Source organism: Mytilus edulis, chromosome 3 (assembly GCF_963676685.1).
Source record: "Mytilus edulis chromosome 3, xbMytEdul2.2, whole genome shotgun sequence".
Lineage (NCBI taxonomy): Eukaryota > Metazoa > Mollusca > Bivalvia > Mytilida > Mytilidae > Mytilus > Mytilus edulis.
In genome coordinates, this window is record NC_092346.1 from 27,304,098 (window position 1) to 27,322,555 (window position 18,458).

An 18,458-nucleotide genomic window follows, 5' to 3' on the forward strand; every position below is an offset into this window, starting at 1 on the left:
CAAGCCACTTTGACATTTAGTTTTTTTTAACAATTTACTTTGATATTTTTTTGATAAATTTTGTTTACAAAGTTAGATTTTAATACAAAATTATTTTGTAGAAATAAGCGTTTTTTATTCAAAGAAAATAGTCAGAAAAAATGAATTGTGACTTTTTATCCTGTGACTTTCAGTCCTACATTTGTCGTTTACTATCCACACCCGTACGAAAGATTTTTTGTACTGGTGTGGATAGTAAACCCAACATTGACAAAAACAAGTGCCTGTGGTGTGTCGACATTTATGAACATTTACGGTAATTGCAGGTGCTCGATTGTTATCTCCCCTTAAAATTCTTCAATTTTGGAGGTGATTTCATTGACAACAGATTTGTTGAAAAATGGAGTCGTAATCTTAAAAATTATTTTGAATAGTTTAAATCACTAGCTAGTCATTAATTGCATTTAGATTTATCAACATGTCTGCAAAGCATTTAATGCCAGAAGTCAATGCTGCCGTAGAGAGACTTCTGGAGCTAGGTAAAGTCCGTTTGTCAGTTTATGAACGTGCTAAACAGTGCAAAAATATTAGAGATTTTCAAAATTATAAAAAAATTATCGAAATGATAGTCAAGTTGAGAAATCTCCTATTGATGCACATTACATATTCTGTTGAAAAATTTATTCCTTTTGTATTCTTTAAAAGCATACCATTTATCAGTGAACGCAACCACTTTTCTTAGAAAAAAAAATTTATTATACAGATCATGGCCAAAAGTAGTCTGAAATAACTCTGAAGTCCAACAGCTGTTTTGCCAGACAAGCTGGGGACATAGGATGTCAAAGCTTGTCCCATCTCAAAAAGTAGATATTTGCCTGTCCAAAATAGATGCGCTGCTTGTCCATGTTGTCGCTTGGTATCGGGACCGTTCGCCCTAGGTCCGTTCGCTCTGAGTTCTTTCGCCCAGAGTCCGTTCGCCCTACTATAAAAATATTAAATATTCAGGGCATTCAAGTTGAATAAACTTATTCAGATATTTCTATGGTATATATATCATGTATATTCTGAAAAGGAGTAGGTCCGGTAAGACCCCTTTTTGGCCCCAAAATATAACAGTTTTACAAAATTGTTAAAATGTAAACTTTTAGTTATTTATTGGACAGTTGAATGCTTCTGCTACATAAATATGGGCTGTTTTTGACAATACACTGCACATATTTCGGGTTGTAGCACCATTAAGTCATGCTAAATTACTGAAATCTTCAAAATTCTATCATTTTCGTTAAATTTTAGACGGTTTCCTTGTAAAACGAAAGTGGCCGCATTCGTGTTCATCCTTAATATTGAAATGTAAGTTGTATTTTATGATAATACATAACATATATAAAGGTTGTGGATGAACACGGATGCGGCCACTTTCATTTTTGACAAAAACCATCTGAAAAGTGACGTTTTTAGGCATATTTGAGAGATTTTTCATATTTGAGCTTGAATCGGATCGTTTTTAATGACTAAATCAGTTAAAATCTTTCACTTTTACTAATTAAATCAAGTGAAATAGACACTTAAGTCTTTAAAAAGTGGTCAAAATCTTTCGTCAGATGAAACTGAAAGGAGTATGTTCGATAAGGTCCTAAAATGGCCCCCTTTTTTAGCGTAAATTTCAAATTCGGATTTATTGACCAATATCACGATAAATTATAGCTAATACATTGACTAGATAGGATATAAGCCATTTTATTGAAAATTTCACGTGTCTGCGTTTCATTATGACGTCACAAGTTGTACTCGTATTGATTTTTCACGAAAAAATCAATGAAAATGGGTAAATTTCCATAGATTATTGGACAAGAAACATAGAGCGCATACGTCGACAACAAAGATCTTTTAAAATAATGTTTGTGAAGACATTTCACATGTCTTATTTGAATATTAAGCTTGCCGACGCCTGCGCTCTATGTTTCCTGGTTCTTTATTTGGTTGAAATCCAGCTGATTTTGTCAAATTTCACAAAAATCCCTTAAGTTGACCTTTTTGGGATTGAAAAAACAACGTATTAGAATTAAACTTTGACATAAACAGTTCTGTTTAACTTTCTCACATGTCTTTAAGGCAACTTAAAGCATTTATTGTCTTGTAACTATGAACTTTATAATTGGGGCCAAATATGGCCCTTACCGAACTTACTCCTTTGAGGCCAAAATGAGTCCTTACCGGACCTACTCCTTTATGGAAACATTGAAATATTTAAAAGTTTATGGCTTGTTTTTGATCATTAATTGTTCAATTACAAAATAATTCGGATAACTGATTATTGTAAAACTTGTCTTTTGATGGATTAATAATAAAAACAAACGTTTTATTTTGATAAAATATTCAGCTTGAAATTAATAAAACTAACGATGTACGAACTGTAAATTATGAAACGAATTTACAAGTTCATTTATTTATACTGCATACTTTCGTGATTGACTGATTACAATTATTTTGTTAACAAATATCAATAAAGATAAATACATTGTATTCCTGGACCAGTATTCTACTCTGCAAATCAAAGGGAAAATGATAAATTGATTGCGGCAATATATTCTGTCAATTTTTCAACAAACTTTAACATAATTTGTTCAAATACTTAAAATAATGCGACTAGACAACAATTAGAAAAAAATAATAATCAGGGCGAATGGACCCTGGGCGAACAGGTATCAGGGCGAACAGGTACTAGGGCGAACAGACCCGGATTCTTGTCGCTTCTGGTGTCGACTAACTGCTTTGGAATTATATAAGTCGGGTATTAATTTGTTCATTTTTCATTTATCTCTTTATTTATGTAAGTTTCATCTACCTGCTACCCTCTATTTTCTCATATATAGACAGTTTTCACAGTGACCCACCGATTCTGGCATTTTAACTTTCATTTTGAAAGATTGTCATGTGATCATGAGAAAAAAAAAGTAAGGCACAATGGACTATGGGAGATATAGGTCAATATGAATACATACAAATGTAATCTATCACCTTGTTCATTTACGATTCAAGTAATGTAAATGTCCGAGAGCTTCCGATTGTTAATGTGGTTGGCACTAAATGCTTAATACTGATCTCCTATAAGGAAGGCGAAAAATTGTGGTTGGTTACTAAATACTAAATACCGATCTCTTATAAAAGAGGTAAAAAAAACATAAATATTTGCACATTTGCGTCTCGAGATCCCAAAGTCTCTTGTAACTTGACGTCCATTTGAAAATAAAAGTAAAAATGTCTGAATCAATGGGTCACTGTGAAACTGTCTTAATATAAAAAATTAAGGGTGGCAGGTAGATGAAACTTACATAAATGAAGAGGTAAATGAAAAATGAACAAATTGATACCTGATTTTTATAATTCCAAGGCAGTTAGTCGGCACCAGAAGCCATGAAGCAGCGCATCTATTTTGGACGGGCAAATATCCATTTTTTGATATGGGATGAGCTCTGACATCCCACCGTCCCAGCTTGTCTGGCAAAACAGCTGTTGGACCGTTGGACGTCAGAGTAATCTCGGACTAGGCCAAAATTATTTGTCAGCTGCATATTTTTGTATATATATAAATGTATTTCATAAAAAAATAATCTTTTTCCAAAAAATATTTTGAAGGTACATGTATTTATGGTTGAATTTTTATAAACAAGGTTTTCAATATGTAAAACTGTCTTTTAAGATAATATTTAAGACATAAGACATATAGCTTTATTTAAAGTCTGCATAAGCATTACAATTACAAACGTACATTGTAAGCTCAGAAAAGCTTTTAAATTGACAAGTAAAACAAAACATACATATAGAGTCATGCACACATAAATTAAACATATAAAGCAAGGGTTCATATCAGTATATAAACATGCAGCACAAATGTTTTTTTAAGCATCCTACAAGTTAAACATACATTGAAACATACAATTATGAGATAAAAACACAAAAAGCAAAAATAAAATGGTTTGCACATTAAACGTACATATACCGGTAGATTAGTTAGTTACTAATATTAGCACAAAGCAGCAGAAGGACTATAGTAAAAATAACAAAATAAATTTGCCATGCTGAAAATAAAGCATTAAACAAAAAAAATGAACAGAAATTAACTGCTTTTGCAGGCAAAACATTTGCATGAGCTGCCAGACCAAGAATTTATCAAGTTCTTGAATTGATTTAAAGATAATTGCTTACGTAGCTCATCTGGCAGCTCATTCCAAAGCTTAGCACCACCCACATGCATTAAAGATTGTAGGCCGTATGTAGTTGTTCTTACATGTGGTAGGTCGGCTGTATTCTGGTATCTGAAAGAGTAAGTGTTTTCCTTTACGTGTATAAGATCACGGACATGTACAGGACAATATTTATTAATAATTTTGAAAACTTTAATAGCCAATGATTGTTCATTTGGTCATACAAATGTAGCTTTGTCTTCAGTGGTTTTAGTTTTCTGTAGATTACATTTTTTTGTAAGCAAGGATTTATGAACTATACAAATCCTTGATGTAAACACGGATTATAAAATTATTTTGTTTAAACAACACTTGATTGGAAATATAAAAACAATGTTATATGATTTTTCTTGCAGCTGATCGCATGAAGTATGAAGAATTTGGATTTCTGGATAAAGATGTTGTCAATATAGACAAAGTCATTGATTCCATGCATGAACTGGTATGTACATGTACATGTATTTCTTATATGATATTCTTTTTTTTCCATAGAATCAAAACCATGTTCAAACAGTCTGCGCCAAAAACTTTTATTAACTACTAGTTTGAAGACCAATATACTTACATTTTTATTTTTGGTCCAAATAAGGTTTTGCAAAAACTTACTAGTCCCAATGAAATTTTACTAGTCTGGGGCATCGAACTAGTAGCTAACCGTGCAGACTGTCTAGAACATGGGCTGCAATTGATTCCCAACTGAAATTGCAACCTCAGGTTTTACTTTGGTACACCACTGAAGAACAAAATGGACATTAAATTTGTGTTTGCGTGTCTTGCTAGGAAATTAATTTAAACCATTTAAAAAGTAATTTAATATGTACATGTATGTGTTTACTTCCCCTTTTTTTTTTTATCTTGAAACAGTTGATTTTTAATATGGTTTTGGATGCAAAAGTTTTAAATTATCCTATTAGAATCGAAATAGTTCAATCATACCATCCTCTATGTTTATGAAAACATATCTGACTCAATATAGACAAATATAATACCTAACCATGTTACTAGTAAAATGAGCATAGAACATGATATAATTATTTCATAAATATTATATTATAAAAGGTGCAATAATATTTGTGAAAACCAACATTAACATGATATATTAAGTAGAATATTGTTTTATCAACTATTTCATTCATCATATTATTATTATATTTTCAGGAAAAGGAAAGAAGAGGGGCTCATGATTTACTAGAAACAGAAACAATACATGCCAGTATTCTCAGACATAAATTACAGTTCCTACCGCCATCAATTAAATCGGAAATAAAAGGTAAAATAGACATTGAAGATGAATTCTATGTCCAAATACACTGTACAATACCAAGATTATATATAAATTCTATTTTTTTGCTATTTAAATGTAATCAATCATTTGTAAAGTAAACATTTATGTAGAAACATTCGAAAGAGAAAAAAACATTTTCTACAAATAAGAAGCAAATTTTGTTCAATTTCATTACTATTTTAAAAGTATTATTAGGGCCCCGCCGACTAAGGCGGGTCGCCCTATAGTGATCAGTCTGTCCGTCCGTCCGTCCCTCGTAACACTTTAACTTTGTGTCCGCTCTATATCTTAAAAACCGTTATGATTTCAAAGTTTATACTTGACATCCATTTTAACCAACACCAGAGGGTGTGTCATGATGTATGTAAAACTTCCTAGGTCAAAGGTCAAGGTCAAAAACTTTGGTTTCAGTTGACAACCCTGTGTCCTGTGGTGAAGATCGTGTCCGCTCTATATCTTGAGAACCGTTATGATTTCAAAGTTTAAACTTGACATCCATTTTAACCAACACCAGAGGGTGTGTCATGATGTATGTAAAACTTCCTAGGTCAAAGGTCAAGGTCAAAAACTTTGGTTTCAGTTGACAACCCTGTGTCCTGTGGTGAAGATCGTGTCCGCTCTATATCTTGAGAACCGTTATGATTTCAAAGTTTAAACTTGACATCCATTTTAACCAACACCAGAGGGTGTGTCATGATGTATGTAAAACTTCCTAGGTCAAAGGTCAAGGTCAAAAACTTTAATTTCAGTTGACAACCCTGTGTCCTGTGGTGAAGATCGTGTTCGCTCTATATCTTGAGAACCGTTATGATTTCAAAGTTTATACTTGACATGTATATGAACCAACACCAGAGGGTGTGTCATAATTTATGAACGACTGCCTAGGGCAAAGTTCAAGGTCAAAAACTTTGGTTTCAGTTGACAACCCCATGTCCTATGGTAAAGATTGTGTCCGCTCTATATCTTGAGAACCGTTATCATTTCAAAGTTTATACTTGACATGTATATAAACCAACACCAAAGGGTGTGTCATAATTTATGTGCAACTTCCTAGGTCAAAGGTCAAGGTCAAAAACTTTGGTTTCAGTTGACAACCCCATGTCCTATGGTAAAGATCGTGTCCGCTCTATATCTTGAGAACCGTTATCATTTCAAAGTTTATACTTGACATGTTTATAAACCAACACCAAAGGGTGTGTCATAATTTATTTACAACTTCCTAGGTCAAAGGTCAAGGTCAAAAACTTTGATTTCAGTTGACAAACCCATGTCCTATGGTAAAGATACAATTTTTTAATGCACATTATTCACAGCAGGGCCCACAGAGATGGCTCCCATCTCAATGATATCTAGTATCTTATTATCAAATTACCAAAAATTTGAAAGCACTAATCAGTAAGATTTTTTTTTATGATTGTAGAAGCTGTATATTCAGCCAGACAAGACAATGCTGAAGCTTTAGACAATTTGAAAAAGAAGTTAGAATCTATAAATAACAATATAAAATATTTGGAGGAGAGACAACATGACCTTGAGGGTGATTATAGTACTTTACTGTAAGTTTGACTTTCTAGACCTTATTAGACTTAAAAAACATGAACCATTTATGTGTTTACCAGCTTTTATTGCAACTGGTCAGCTGCACTTAGTTTCAATAGGGCTACTTTTAATTCAGAAATTTTTGCAATGTTTTTATGCTTTTAATATTGAAAATATTGTGCCAGGATAGTTGTCACTAGAATAGCTTTCATTTTAAATTTTGATAGCATTATTTTTATGCAGCATTTACTGAATGTGTGAGGTCACATGTTCAAACCAGAACCAAAGACTTTTAAATTGGTTTTTGCTGCTTGTCCACTAAGTCTATGACATTAAGGAGTAAGAACAAAGACTGGTCAGCTTGATGTCAGAATAGTGTTGGTCTAGTACCAAGCAGTTTTAATATTCATATTACATTTACAACTACAATTTTTCGCCCTCAATATGTACGTAATTTTTCACTACTGTGGATTCATTTACAAGCCTTAAGAAAACTTGTCATTCATTGAACATTTCATTTTGTGGTTCGCAACTTTACCCACAAAATCCACGAAAATTGATATCCAACGAAAAATAATGAATCCACAGTAATTGTAACAGCCATTCATCATCATTTCGAATCACTGGCAGAAACATAATAACATGTTTAAAGTCCATTTAAATTTACTATCATTGAGAAAATGCCTGAATTTTCATTTGAAAATGTAAGGTTGTGTATAAAATATTGTTACATAATGTTTTTCTTTCAGGCCAGAAAGAATTTCAGCATCAAAGGAACATGAAGATATCATTCAAGAACTTAATGAGAAAATGGCAGAGAAAGCTGGGTAAGTATAAACTTTTGGAACTGGTTATGTAATGTTGGATTAGATAAACTTGAAACAAATTAAGTGTGATTGACTTACACAGATTGTGTTGTCAATCTTTCAAAAATAAACCAACTGTTACTATCAAGGGACAAAGGGTACAATTTATTGTTTTATTGCACTTGGTATAAGTTACAACTTTGATAATTTAATGGTTGCAAGTTGGTGCATTATTGTTGTGGGATCCTGTTGAGTTATTAGAATGGATAGAATTGTAATTGTTGTTGGTACCAGTTATGTAATTTGAATGTATACAAGTTGGTGTGTTATAGTTGTGGGCACTAGCTATTAATAGTTTTGCAATTTGAGTGGATACAGTTTTATTAAATTTTTGTTGTTAGTACATGTACCAATTGTGTAAATTCAATTTAAATAATATGGACTATAATATAATAATACACCTAAAACCATGGCAGTTGTATTTTATTAAACCTTTTGCTTACATAGTATAGTAAAATTCAATTATTAAAGAGAAAGCTGACTTTTTAAAAACCCATTCAAATTGACAAGAATAATATCATGTCATGATCTTATTTTAGACTTCAGATTGTCCTTAATGAAACAAGAGACCAAGTGAGACAGACAAACCAAAATGTAAGTTTTATGCTTTGATAATTTTTTTTTAAGTCATTTTCATTTATCTCTCAATCTCAACTAAGTAGGGAATTTATATCAAAAACTCTTGAAATGAAGAGACTACACTTTTAGTAGGAGACATCTGACCATGTATTATGTATATGGCTAAAAGTTTTCTGTACTAGGATAAAAACATAAAGGTTTTGATTGCATTTCTATACACATAAGTATATTTATACACTGACAAACTTTCCCTTTTAGTAGTTTTGACCTGAATGCTGTAATTCTCCATTAAAAACAGTGTTATCCCCAGGGCATTAAAGCACTGTAGTACCCTGATGCTATAATTTCTACCATGGTGCTATCTTAGATGATTTTATTATAGACTGTATAGAGGCCATGGGGTGATATTTTTGGGGAAACCCATACCCATGTTAGTTTCCATGGTGCTATTTGAAAATTCTAGGTAGAACGCCAGGGAAAAAAACAACAACCTCAAAACAGGCATTCAAACGAGTTAAAATGCCATTTAGCACATATAGAATTATATAATTCAAAACCTAGTATTTTACATTGAAAATACTTTTTAAATGTATTAAAGATGCATTATAATAGTATTTAGTGCTTACAATCATTTTGAGATTTGAGAAGTTTGCAAGATTTTGTTTAATTGTAGTTTTTCTTTGTCTTCAGATTGTAGATTTAGAAGATGGAATTTTACAATTAAAAGAAGATTTGATTCATGAAAGAACAGAAGCTAGACATGAGAAAAAGAAACTTAAACAACTGGTTGTAAGTGTCCATGTCAAATAACTTAAACAACTGGTTGTAAGTGTCCATGTCAAATAACTTAAACAACTGGTTGTAAGTGTCAATGTCAAATAGAAACTTAAACAACTGGTTGCAAGTGTCCATGTCAAATAGAAACTTAAACAACTGGTTGTAAGTGTCCATGTCAAATAGAAACTTAAACAACTGGTTGTAAATGTCCCTGTCAAATAGAAACTTAAACAACTGGTTGTAAGTGTCCATGTCAAATAGAAACTTAAACAACTGGTTGTAAGTGTCCATGTCAAATAACTTTAAACAACTGGTTGTAAGTGTCCATGTCAAATAACTTAAACAACTGGTTGTAAGTGTCCATGTCTAATAACTTAAACAACTGGTTGTAAGTGTCAATGTCAAATAGAAACTTAAACAACTGGTTGCAAGTGTCCATGTCAAATAGAAACTTAAACAACTGGTTGTAAGTGTCCATGTCAAATAGAAACTTAAACAACTGGTTGTAAATGTCCCTGTCAAATAGAAACTTAAACAACTGGTTGTAAGTGTCCATGTCAAATAGAAACTTAAACAACTGGTTGTAAGTGTCCATGTCAAATAACTTTAAACAACTGGTTGTAAGTGTCCATGTCAAATAACTTAAACAACTGGTTGTAAGTGTCCATGTCAAATATTTACCAATACTGGTATTTGTTGTACAATAAGTATATGAAAATACGCCAATTTTTCACCGTAAAAGGAGGATATGAACATTTGTAGTTGTATGGTCTTTAGATATGAGGGAAACTGGTAAAGTAAGATTTAAGAAGCCCAAGCATGACAAAATGTTATACAATGCTACAGAGAAAACCAACAGCCAGATTTATGCGGAAAACAGCGAACAAAATATAAATAAGACAGACAACAACCGACCACAATCACTGAATAAAAGGCTCCTGAATTAGGATAGGCACATAATGAATGATGCGAGTTGGAATGTTTGTGAGCTGCCAACCCTTCTTTAACCTAAGATAAAAGTTTTGTAGTACAACATAAGAACAAACTATAAAAATCAATTGTCAAAGGGGTTGGTGATTCTCTCCCAGGACTCTTACTTCCTCAACCAATAAAACTGACTGCCATGAAATAGCACAATATTGTTGAAAGTGTTGTTAGACACCAATTAATCAATCAATCGATTGTCAAAGCTTTGACTCATCAGATAGACACTATTACAGGGCACTCCAAAAATAGACAAACAATACAAGGTATTGATCTAAGAGCACTCACAGTTAAGCCAGTAAGTTTCAAGGCCATTTTTTTGTTGATTTGTCAATTCCAGTACATAATCTTTTTTTTTCTTATTTCAGTCAGACACAAACTCAAAAACAAAAATGCAGAAAGAAGAGAATGTTGTTATGAAAAAGTAAGTTGTTGTATAGTACTTGATAACTTAACAATTGACATGAAAATTCATACTATAAAAAAGGAATTCATGCTATAAAAATATAATCCTTCGAAAAAGATATGTACCAGTAATATTTGAATTGAGAGAAAAAAGCTCCCTTCCAACATTTCAATTTTTTCTTTGTCACTAAAGTAATGATTAAAGTAAGGTACCTCTAAATTTTGAAATAAAAAAATGTGTTTTTTGAACCATCAGAATTAAAGGAATTTTTAACATGTCAGGCAGCTGAAATTTAGTTGTTGAAATTATTTAACAACTACAATATTCATATTTTTATTTCTAGGGAATTAGATCTTATTCATGAAAAATTGGTAGACAATGAAGGCCAATTAGATGCTGTGAGAAAGGTAAGGTGTTTTCTATATAGCTCCATCAATTCCCTACAAATAATAAAAAGGAAATGATAGAAAGAAAATTTATATAATGTAAAAGACTATAATTCAACTTTGCTTTGACAAAGAAGATGTGGTATAAGTGCCAATGGCGACAACTCTCCATCAAAGCAAATGGTTGTAGGTCAAAGTACTGCCTTCAACACAGAGCCTTGGCTCACACTGAACACCAATCTACATAGGGCCCCAAAAATGACAAGTGTAAAACCATTTAAACAGGAAAACCAACGGTCTAATTTATATTGGAATGAAAAACACTTATGAACCACATAAACAGGGTTTCCGCTGGCGGTCGCCATTTTCGCAATTTGCGAAAAAATAATAATTGTGGCGATTAAAATTCGTCATTGGCGAAAGAATTTGGCGACAGAAATATATATAACGATATATTTTCCTCCATCTTGTTTATTTATATTTATCGAGTTTCTTGGACTTTACCCGATCAGACAATACTCGGAATTCACCTTGACCTCATTAAGATTTGGACAGAAAATCAATAATCAGCTGATTGCATTTTATACCTATCGACAGCATAGGACTAATTAATAAAGGTGTTGATTGAATTGTTTGACAAAATGATATGGTTAATTAGCTTCCGCTCAATGTCATATACATAATTTATTTACCACTTTGCGACGCACGTGTTTGAAGCAAACTTTTGACGTCTCCTCTCCTTTTAAAGATAGTTTAGCAAAGAAAGCTGTTGTGACGAAAAATGTTCAAAAGCAAGAAAAATCTCTGATTTAAAACTTAAATTATCCTTTGACTTTAATATAGGTTACTGATTAGGGAGACTATTTTAAAGTCGTTTTAGTGACACACGTGTTTCAGACAGTTTTACGTCTCAACTTTTTCATTTACGATGGTCAAGAAAAGAAAACTGTCGTTATGAAGAAATCTATCCAAAAGGTTAAGAACAACCCCTCGAATGAGAGTAACCCTTCAATGTAATGACTACACATGAAATGAGGGATCAATTTCATGTGAGACAAGCTTTTGTTTTGTTGTAAAAACCACTTCTTAGTACAAAAGGGCACATCAGTATTTTCCTTTTAAAGAAACTTTCCCTACTACGAACTATACTGGTATTATATGATCAAAATATGTCCATTAATTGTGTTATATTCCAGGACTTATATCTTCTTTATTATTAAAAGTATAGTTGAGTTGCCCCCTCATTTAGAAAAGTTGTTTAAAATACAATGAATATTTTTCCCTTTTACTAAGTTAAAAAAAAATTCTGTTGTTTTAAAGTAAATGTTTAGTGTTTAATCATTAAAATGTAGACTCTAAAATAAGTTTGAGAGAATAATCATAGACACTATGGGGCAAAATCATCTTTTTAAGGGAAAAGGGGGGGGGGGGGGGGGGTAGAAAAAAGGTAAATTTTAAACGAAAAATATATTTATGTTACTTGGCGAAAAAAATTATAAAGTGGCGAAAAATATATTGTTTTGGCGAAAAATATATTGTTTTGGCGAAAGAGGTGGCGAAAAAAATAATTGACCCAGGGGAAACCCTGCACATAAACAAACGTCAACCACTCTCAAGCCTTTCAAGGTATGTGATACAGTGATATTTTTTGTAAATCAAGCTCTGTTAGATTTTAACGATTTAGGTTACTCCTTACGGGAAGATTAAAAGGGAGATAATACATAAATTTAATCTCTAATGCTATTATTATATTGCTATTATTTTTTGATACAGAGCTTACAAACATATGAAGATTCAAAGGCAAAGTTGGAAGCAGAAGAAAGACAATTAAGTGACCAATTAGCAAATAAACTCAGACAAAATGAAGCATTGAGGAAAAAGGGGTAAAGTATTAACTTATAATAAAACTACTTCTGTATTTACACTCAAAACACATTAGATACGCCCAGAATCAGAAGTCAACCAATCAATATACTGGATTTGGTGTTTTGAGTACACATTTTGTACTCCCAATATTGAGTAAAGTTTTATAATTATAAAAGTGCTAGAACTTTTCCTGTAATAAAAAAGGATACAGGTTACATTTATAAATTTATATTTATAGAGTTAACAAACAAACAAACAAACAAACAAACAAACAAACATACAATACAATTTGGGCATGATGTCCTACTGATACTACTAATTCTAGATCTTGTTTTTACTTTTATATAATTATATTGGTGTCGTATTTTTCAGTGTTGCAATAATTAATGAAGATATGAAGTTACAAAAACAATATGAAGACACAGAAAGACTTTTACTGAAAAAGTTCAAAAAGGTATTAAATAATATTGTATTTAAAAAAGAGGGGGGAAAGATATCAAACTCATTGATAAAAGATAAACTGACAGCGCCATGGCAACAAAAGAAAAAGACAAACAATAGAAGTACACAAAACATAACATAGGAAAATAAAACTAAGCAACACCAAAAACTAGAGCTGATCTCAGGTGTGCCCGAAGGGTAAGCAGATCCTGCTCCACATGTGGCACCCTTTGTGTTGCTCATGTTATTACAAACTTGCTTAATAGTGTAATTCGGAGGTCACATTCCTGAAAAGGGAACAGGAAGATAGTTACGACATTTGCATCATAAATGACACCTATGTAATATTTGCTCCTGTTATTTAGTTATGTTCTATCTGTTTCTAAAGTATCACTCCTATGCACTTTAAATCTGAAGACCAAAGTCTAAATCACCTTTTTTGGCTTCAGTTTGTATGTGGACAATATTTGAAAACCAAAAGTAAGAGGTTTATGCTTGCTTTAAAAAATCATGTTTTAAATATGTTTTCCTTGAAGTTGAAATATAAAAAAACAACATAAAAAGATATGTTCTCAGGAAAGTTCAAGTCTAGTTTTGAAAGCACTAGGATCATGGTTTAATCAAGAACCCATTTTTCCATAATTATTAACTGTTCCAAAATGTCAAATAAAATTAATCGTAATTTTTTTTTAAATTGCAGAATAATCTTCAGTCCCTTAATTGTAAAAAAAACGGCCAAGTTTATAATTTGGTGATAAGTTTATATACCAGACTTTTTTTTATTTGTTTGACAATTGTTCAATTTTGTACACATAAAAGGGGTAGACCTTTGTTCAGGGAGATAACTCTTTAAATCAGTTAAGCGTTTGTAAAAGTCAAGTTCATCAATGTATTTTAAGCATTTACCTGAAACAGATTGAAAATAATCTATGTAACCTAGAAGCTTAGAATATGTTTTTGAAAATGGTTGACACAAACGTACTGATGATTTTAAGAGTTATTTCCCTTAACCTAGGTCTACCTCATTAACTAGTAGTAAGTCATAGAACTAATATTAAACCAATAGATGAAATATATTGTTTGATGATTGCATTCTCTTTCATGTATTTAAATATGACTTTGTCATTTTAGCTTGAAACAGAAACACAAAGAGAGGATGATAGAAATTATGAACTTGAAGGACAAAAGCTTGAATTGCATAGTGGCAAGTTTTATAAAAAAAAAATATTTTTGACAGAAATTGATATTTAAATGCAGCTTTCACAATGAGTACTTTGTATTATAATACAAATTCAAAAAAAACTTGTAAACAGCAGACCTATATACACATAGTCGTACCTAGTTCATTTCTGCTAGGCTTATATAAACTAAACCATATTTGCATTAAGATGGAGTTCAAATTTTGAAAATATCTCATTGCATAAATTTGATGTTTAATGAAGATTAAATTCAGAAACAGAAATAATGTGAAAAGTAAAACCTCACAGACAGGTTTATTCTTAGAAATCAAGAAATTTAATCCCCACAAAAAAAACTTTAGCAGCATCAGATGACTCAAAGGACATAAGCATTGCAAAAATTTCTGAATTGATAGTTGAGTAGAAACAATTCATCAGTGTTTTGAATTTGTCACTGTTTTTAGATCTTGAAGAAAAAATGTTACAAAGACAGGAAGATTTTGAGGAAGTCAAAGCTTTAGATGGGGCGTAAGTATTTTAAGTTATTTGAATTCATTCTAATTGCAGTGATGTTAAGGACAAATTTCACAAGATTCTTTGAATATCATGACAATGAGACAATATTGTCAATTCATAGTGTAAAAGAGCACAGTCAATCCAAGCTCACTTAAGGAGGTAGACCTAGGTTAAGGGAAATAACTCTTAAAATCATCAGTACGTTTGTGTCAGCCATTTTCATAAATATGTTCTAAGCTTCTTGGATACATAGATTATTTTCAATCTGTTTCAGGTAAGTGCTTAAAATTCATTGAGGAAACTTAACTTTTACAAACACATAACTGATTTAAAGAGTTATCTCCCTGTACCAAGGTCTACCCCCTTAAGGTTCTACAATGAATGACTGAAAATTACAACCTAAAAATGAGAGCATGAGATTGTCTCTTCAATCTTAGTGCAATAGAATAAGTAAAAAAAGAATCAAGATTAAAATCTATCTGATTCCAAGATCGCAAAACATTAAAAAAAAAAAAACAGTTTCAACAAAGACAGAAATAAAATTGAGAATGGAAATGGGGAATGTGTCAAAGAGACAACAACCCGACCATAGAAAAAAACAACAGCAGAAGGTCACCAACAGGTCTTCAATGTAGCGGGAAATTCCCGCACCCGGAGGCGTCCTTCAGCTGGCCCCTAAACAAATATATACTAGTTCAGTGACAATGAACGCCATACTAATTTCCAAATTGTACACAAGAAACTAAAATTAAAATAATACAAGACTAACAAAGGCCAGAGGCTCCTGACTTTGGACACGCGCAAAAATGCGGCGGGGTTAAACATGTTTGTGAGATTTCAACCCTCCCCCTATACCTCTAGCCAATGTAGAAAAGTAAACGCATAACAATACGCACATTAAAATTCAGTTCAAGAGAAGTCCGAGTCTGATGTCAGAAGATGTAACCAAAGAAAATAAACAAAATGACAATAATACATAAATAACAACAGACTACTAGCAGTTAACTGACATGCCAGCTCCAGACTTCAACTAAACTGACTGAAAGATTATGATTTCATCATATGAACATCAGGTACAATCCTTCCCGTTAGGGGTTTAGTATCATACCATCATAACATATATGAGAAGAACATAACCCGTGTCAAGAAATGTCTTGATTCCTGGATTTGATTGGGACACCTGACTTGGCCTGTGCGGTACAAGAGCTTTATAATCTGCCTTTTTCTTGAATGTGATAGTGGATTGACACACACACAAAAACAGCCCTTTGCCAGAGTATGACCTTGGATTGACAAACTCACCCCATCTGCCCTTTTCAAGAGTATGACCTTGGATTGACAAACTCACCCCATCTGTTCTTTTCAAGAGTATGACCTTGGATTGACAAACTCACAGCATCTGCCCTTTTCAGGAGTATAACTGTGGATTAAGAAACCCACACTGTCTGCCTTTTTTCAGAGAAACACACCACAACAAAAGCAAATCAATCATCTGGCCATCATTAGAATGCAAAAAGATTAAAATGTCTGTTTCATCAGTAGACTCCTCCTTTCCAGGCCCAGACAGTTGATTGTCAGAAATATAGCCATAAACAAATTTTACTCCCAGCCATTATTAAAGTGCAAACAAAATAATAAATTTCTTTTTCATATAGTTTGCAAGATCAAAAAAGAGAACTTGGTATCAAAGCTGAACTAGTTGGTAAAATGCAGGCAGAAAATGTAGAAATGGCTGACACAATGGAAAGTCTAGCTGAATCTCACAAGTAAGTTACTTCCCTTTGAAATTAGTAGTTACCTCCCTTGTATTGATAAGAAAAGGTTCTCAGTGTTCTCCTTAGAAATTACTTATATCATTCTAGTAAACAGGGAATTATGGAATATCATCTTGTTTATAAAAACTATAGTGTCACATCCTCAACACTTTCTATAAGAAATTAATTTCAGATAGCTCATGTTCTAGCAATATAGCATCTGACACATTACCATGGTTCTAAAAGGCTGAGGGGAGAACACTGTCAGACTTGCTATAAAATTAATTTCTATGATGACATTTATTTTTAGATGTGAGTGAAATGGCAGACGTTTAATTTATGAAGTGAAAATATTTGCACACATGAAAACAGGAAGGTCTTCCAGATTAAGGTGGCTCGGGCGTATTCGAAGTTTCTATCAGAAGTGCCGTATTTTTGGTTATTTTATTCTTTAGAGAAAATGAATCAAATTGGTCGAAAAAAAATAGGGGGTCACGGACCATTTAAGCTCAAAATTTTACTTTTAAACAGGTATTTAAAAGGGACCATTTTTCAATGAAATGATAGGGGAAATAGAGGTGTTGACATATTTTTTTCGGAATATCAAAAAAACGTTCTATGACAATTGTTCCAAATCTGTAATATGAAAAGCTGGAATACAGCTTCAAAGAATGAGTCAATAAAAAACATAAGTCACCGATAAGGAAAAAAAAATATTTTGCCTTACAACCCAAATTTTTGCGGGAAAATGGTAAAAATGGGTGAAATGTCATTTTGACCCTTTAAAAAATACCGATAATAACGAAAATATTCTATTAGTCACATAACTACAATGATTTAATATTTCTAATCAATCAAAATATGAAAAAAAATTACGACAAATACTTTTGTAATTCATGCGTGAAATTATGCGCAGTCGAATAGTCCCGAGCCACCTTAAGTTGAAGTGTTGTTAAAAAGAGTATTTATTTATTTCTTAAATGTTTATTTTATGAGTTTTCATTACAAGCAATACACTGAATATTATTAGGAAGGGAGTAGAAGAGGATGAGTAAGTCCCAGAGCATGATGTTGTCATACCCCTACACTGTAAATCTACTGAGGCATGCTGGGTATTTAGAAAAAATGAAGAGTGTAATCTTTATCAAACGCAAATGTTTGCTATCACTTTCTTTTTTTAAATTTGTATTTTCAAAGTTTAGATACCGGTATGTATAAAGGGAAATTTAAGAAAGAAAAGTAAATTGAAAATATGTTTAATAAATTATCAAGCATTGCATAGATGTAATACATGCATAAGGTTAAAAGGGGAAAAAAAGATATACCAAAGGGAGATAATTTAACGTCTAAAAAAAAATAAGCTGAAGTTTATAAAAATCAATGTAGTCTTTTTGTTAATCAACTTTTAAAAATTGGAAAACTGTTTATCCCTTAATGACTTTAATTTTTTTTTTATTCCAACTATGCAGTCTTTATATAATGCATGGTCCAGTGGTTGAATATCTTACAGTAACTTGATTTTGTTTTCTTCACCAAAATATTGTGGCATGAATTCTGTCTCACTTTATGTGTGTTATGACATGTGTTGTATGACATGTGTTGTATGACATGTGTTGTCTTACAGGTTTTCACTGAGACATAGCAGTGTGAAGGAAAAT

General features: G+C 32.1%; 1 protein-coding gene across 7 annotated transcripts in view; it reads left to right on the forward strand.

Annotated features, from left to right (window-relative positions):
• LOC139516126 (coiled-coil domain-containing protein 175-like) overlaps window positions 1-18,458 on the forward strand; it is a 175,156-nt gene that overhangs the window by 136,152 nt on the left and 20,546 nt on the right. For 2 of the 7 annotated variants that reach the window (XM_071306003.1, XM_071306005.1), the window contains exons 1-14: window positions 339-518; window positions 4,580-4,665; window positions 5,382-5,493; window positions 6,929-7,064; window positions 7,797-7,874; window positions 8,453-8,507; window positions 9,183-9,281; window positions 10,622-10,677; window positions 11,003-11,066; window positions 12,819-12,928; window positions 13,284-13,365; window positions 14,484-14,556; window positions 14,995-15,058; window positions 16,702-16,812. The exons of 3 other annotated variants lie outside the window; for them this stretch is intronic. In XM_071306003.1, coding sequence (XP_071162104.1) covers window positions 458-518; window positions 4,580-4,665; window positions 5,382-5,493; window positions 6,929-7,064; window positions 7,797-7,874; window positions 8,453-8,507; window positions 9,183-9,281; window positions 10,622-10,677; window positions 11,003-11,066; window positions 12,819-12,928; window positions 13,284-13,365; window positions 14,484-14,556; window positions 14,995-15,058; window positions 16,702-16,812 — 1,187 coding nt within the window. In that variant the 5' untranslated portion in view covers window positions 339-457. Of the gene's footprint in view, window positions 1-338; window positions 519-4,579; window positions 4,666-5,381; window positions 5,494-6,928; window positions 7,065-7,796; window positions 7,875-8,452; window positions 8,508-9,182; window positions 9,282-10,621; window positions 10,678-11,002; window positions 11,067-12,818; window positions 12,929-13,283; window positions 13,366-14,483; window positions 14,557-14,994; window positions 15,059-16,701; window positions 16,813-18,458 lie in introns of those variants that run through there. 2 more of the 7 variants (XM_071306000.1, XM_071306001.1) reach the window with 1 other exon arrangement.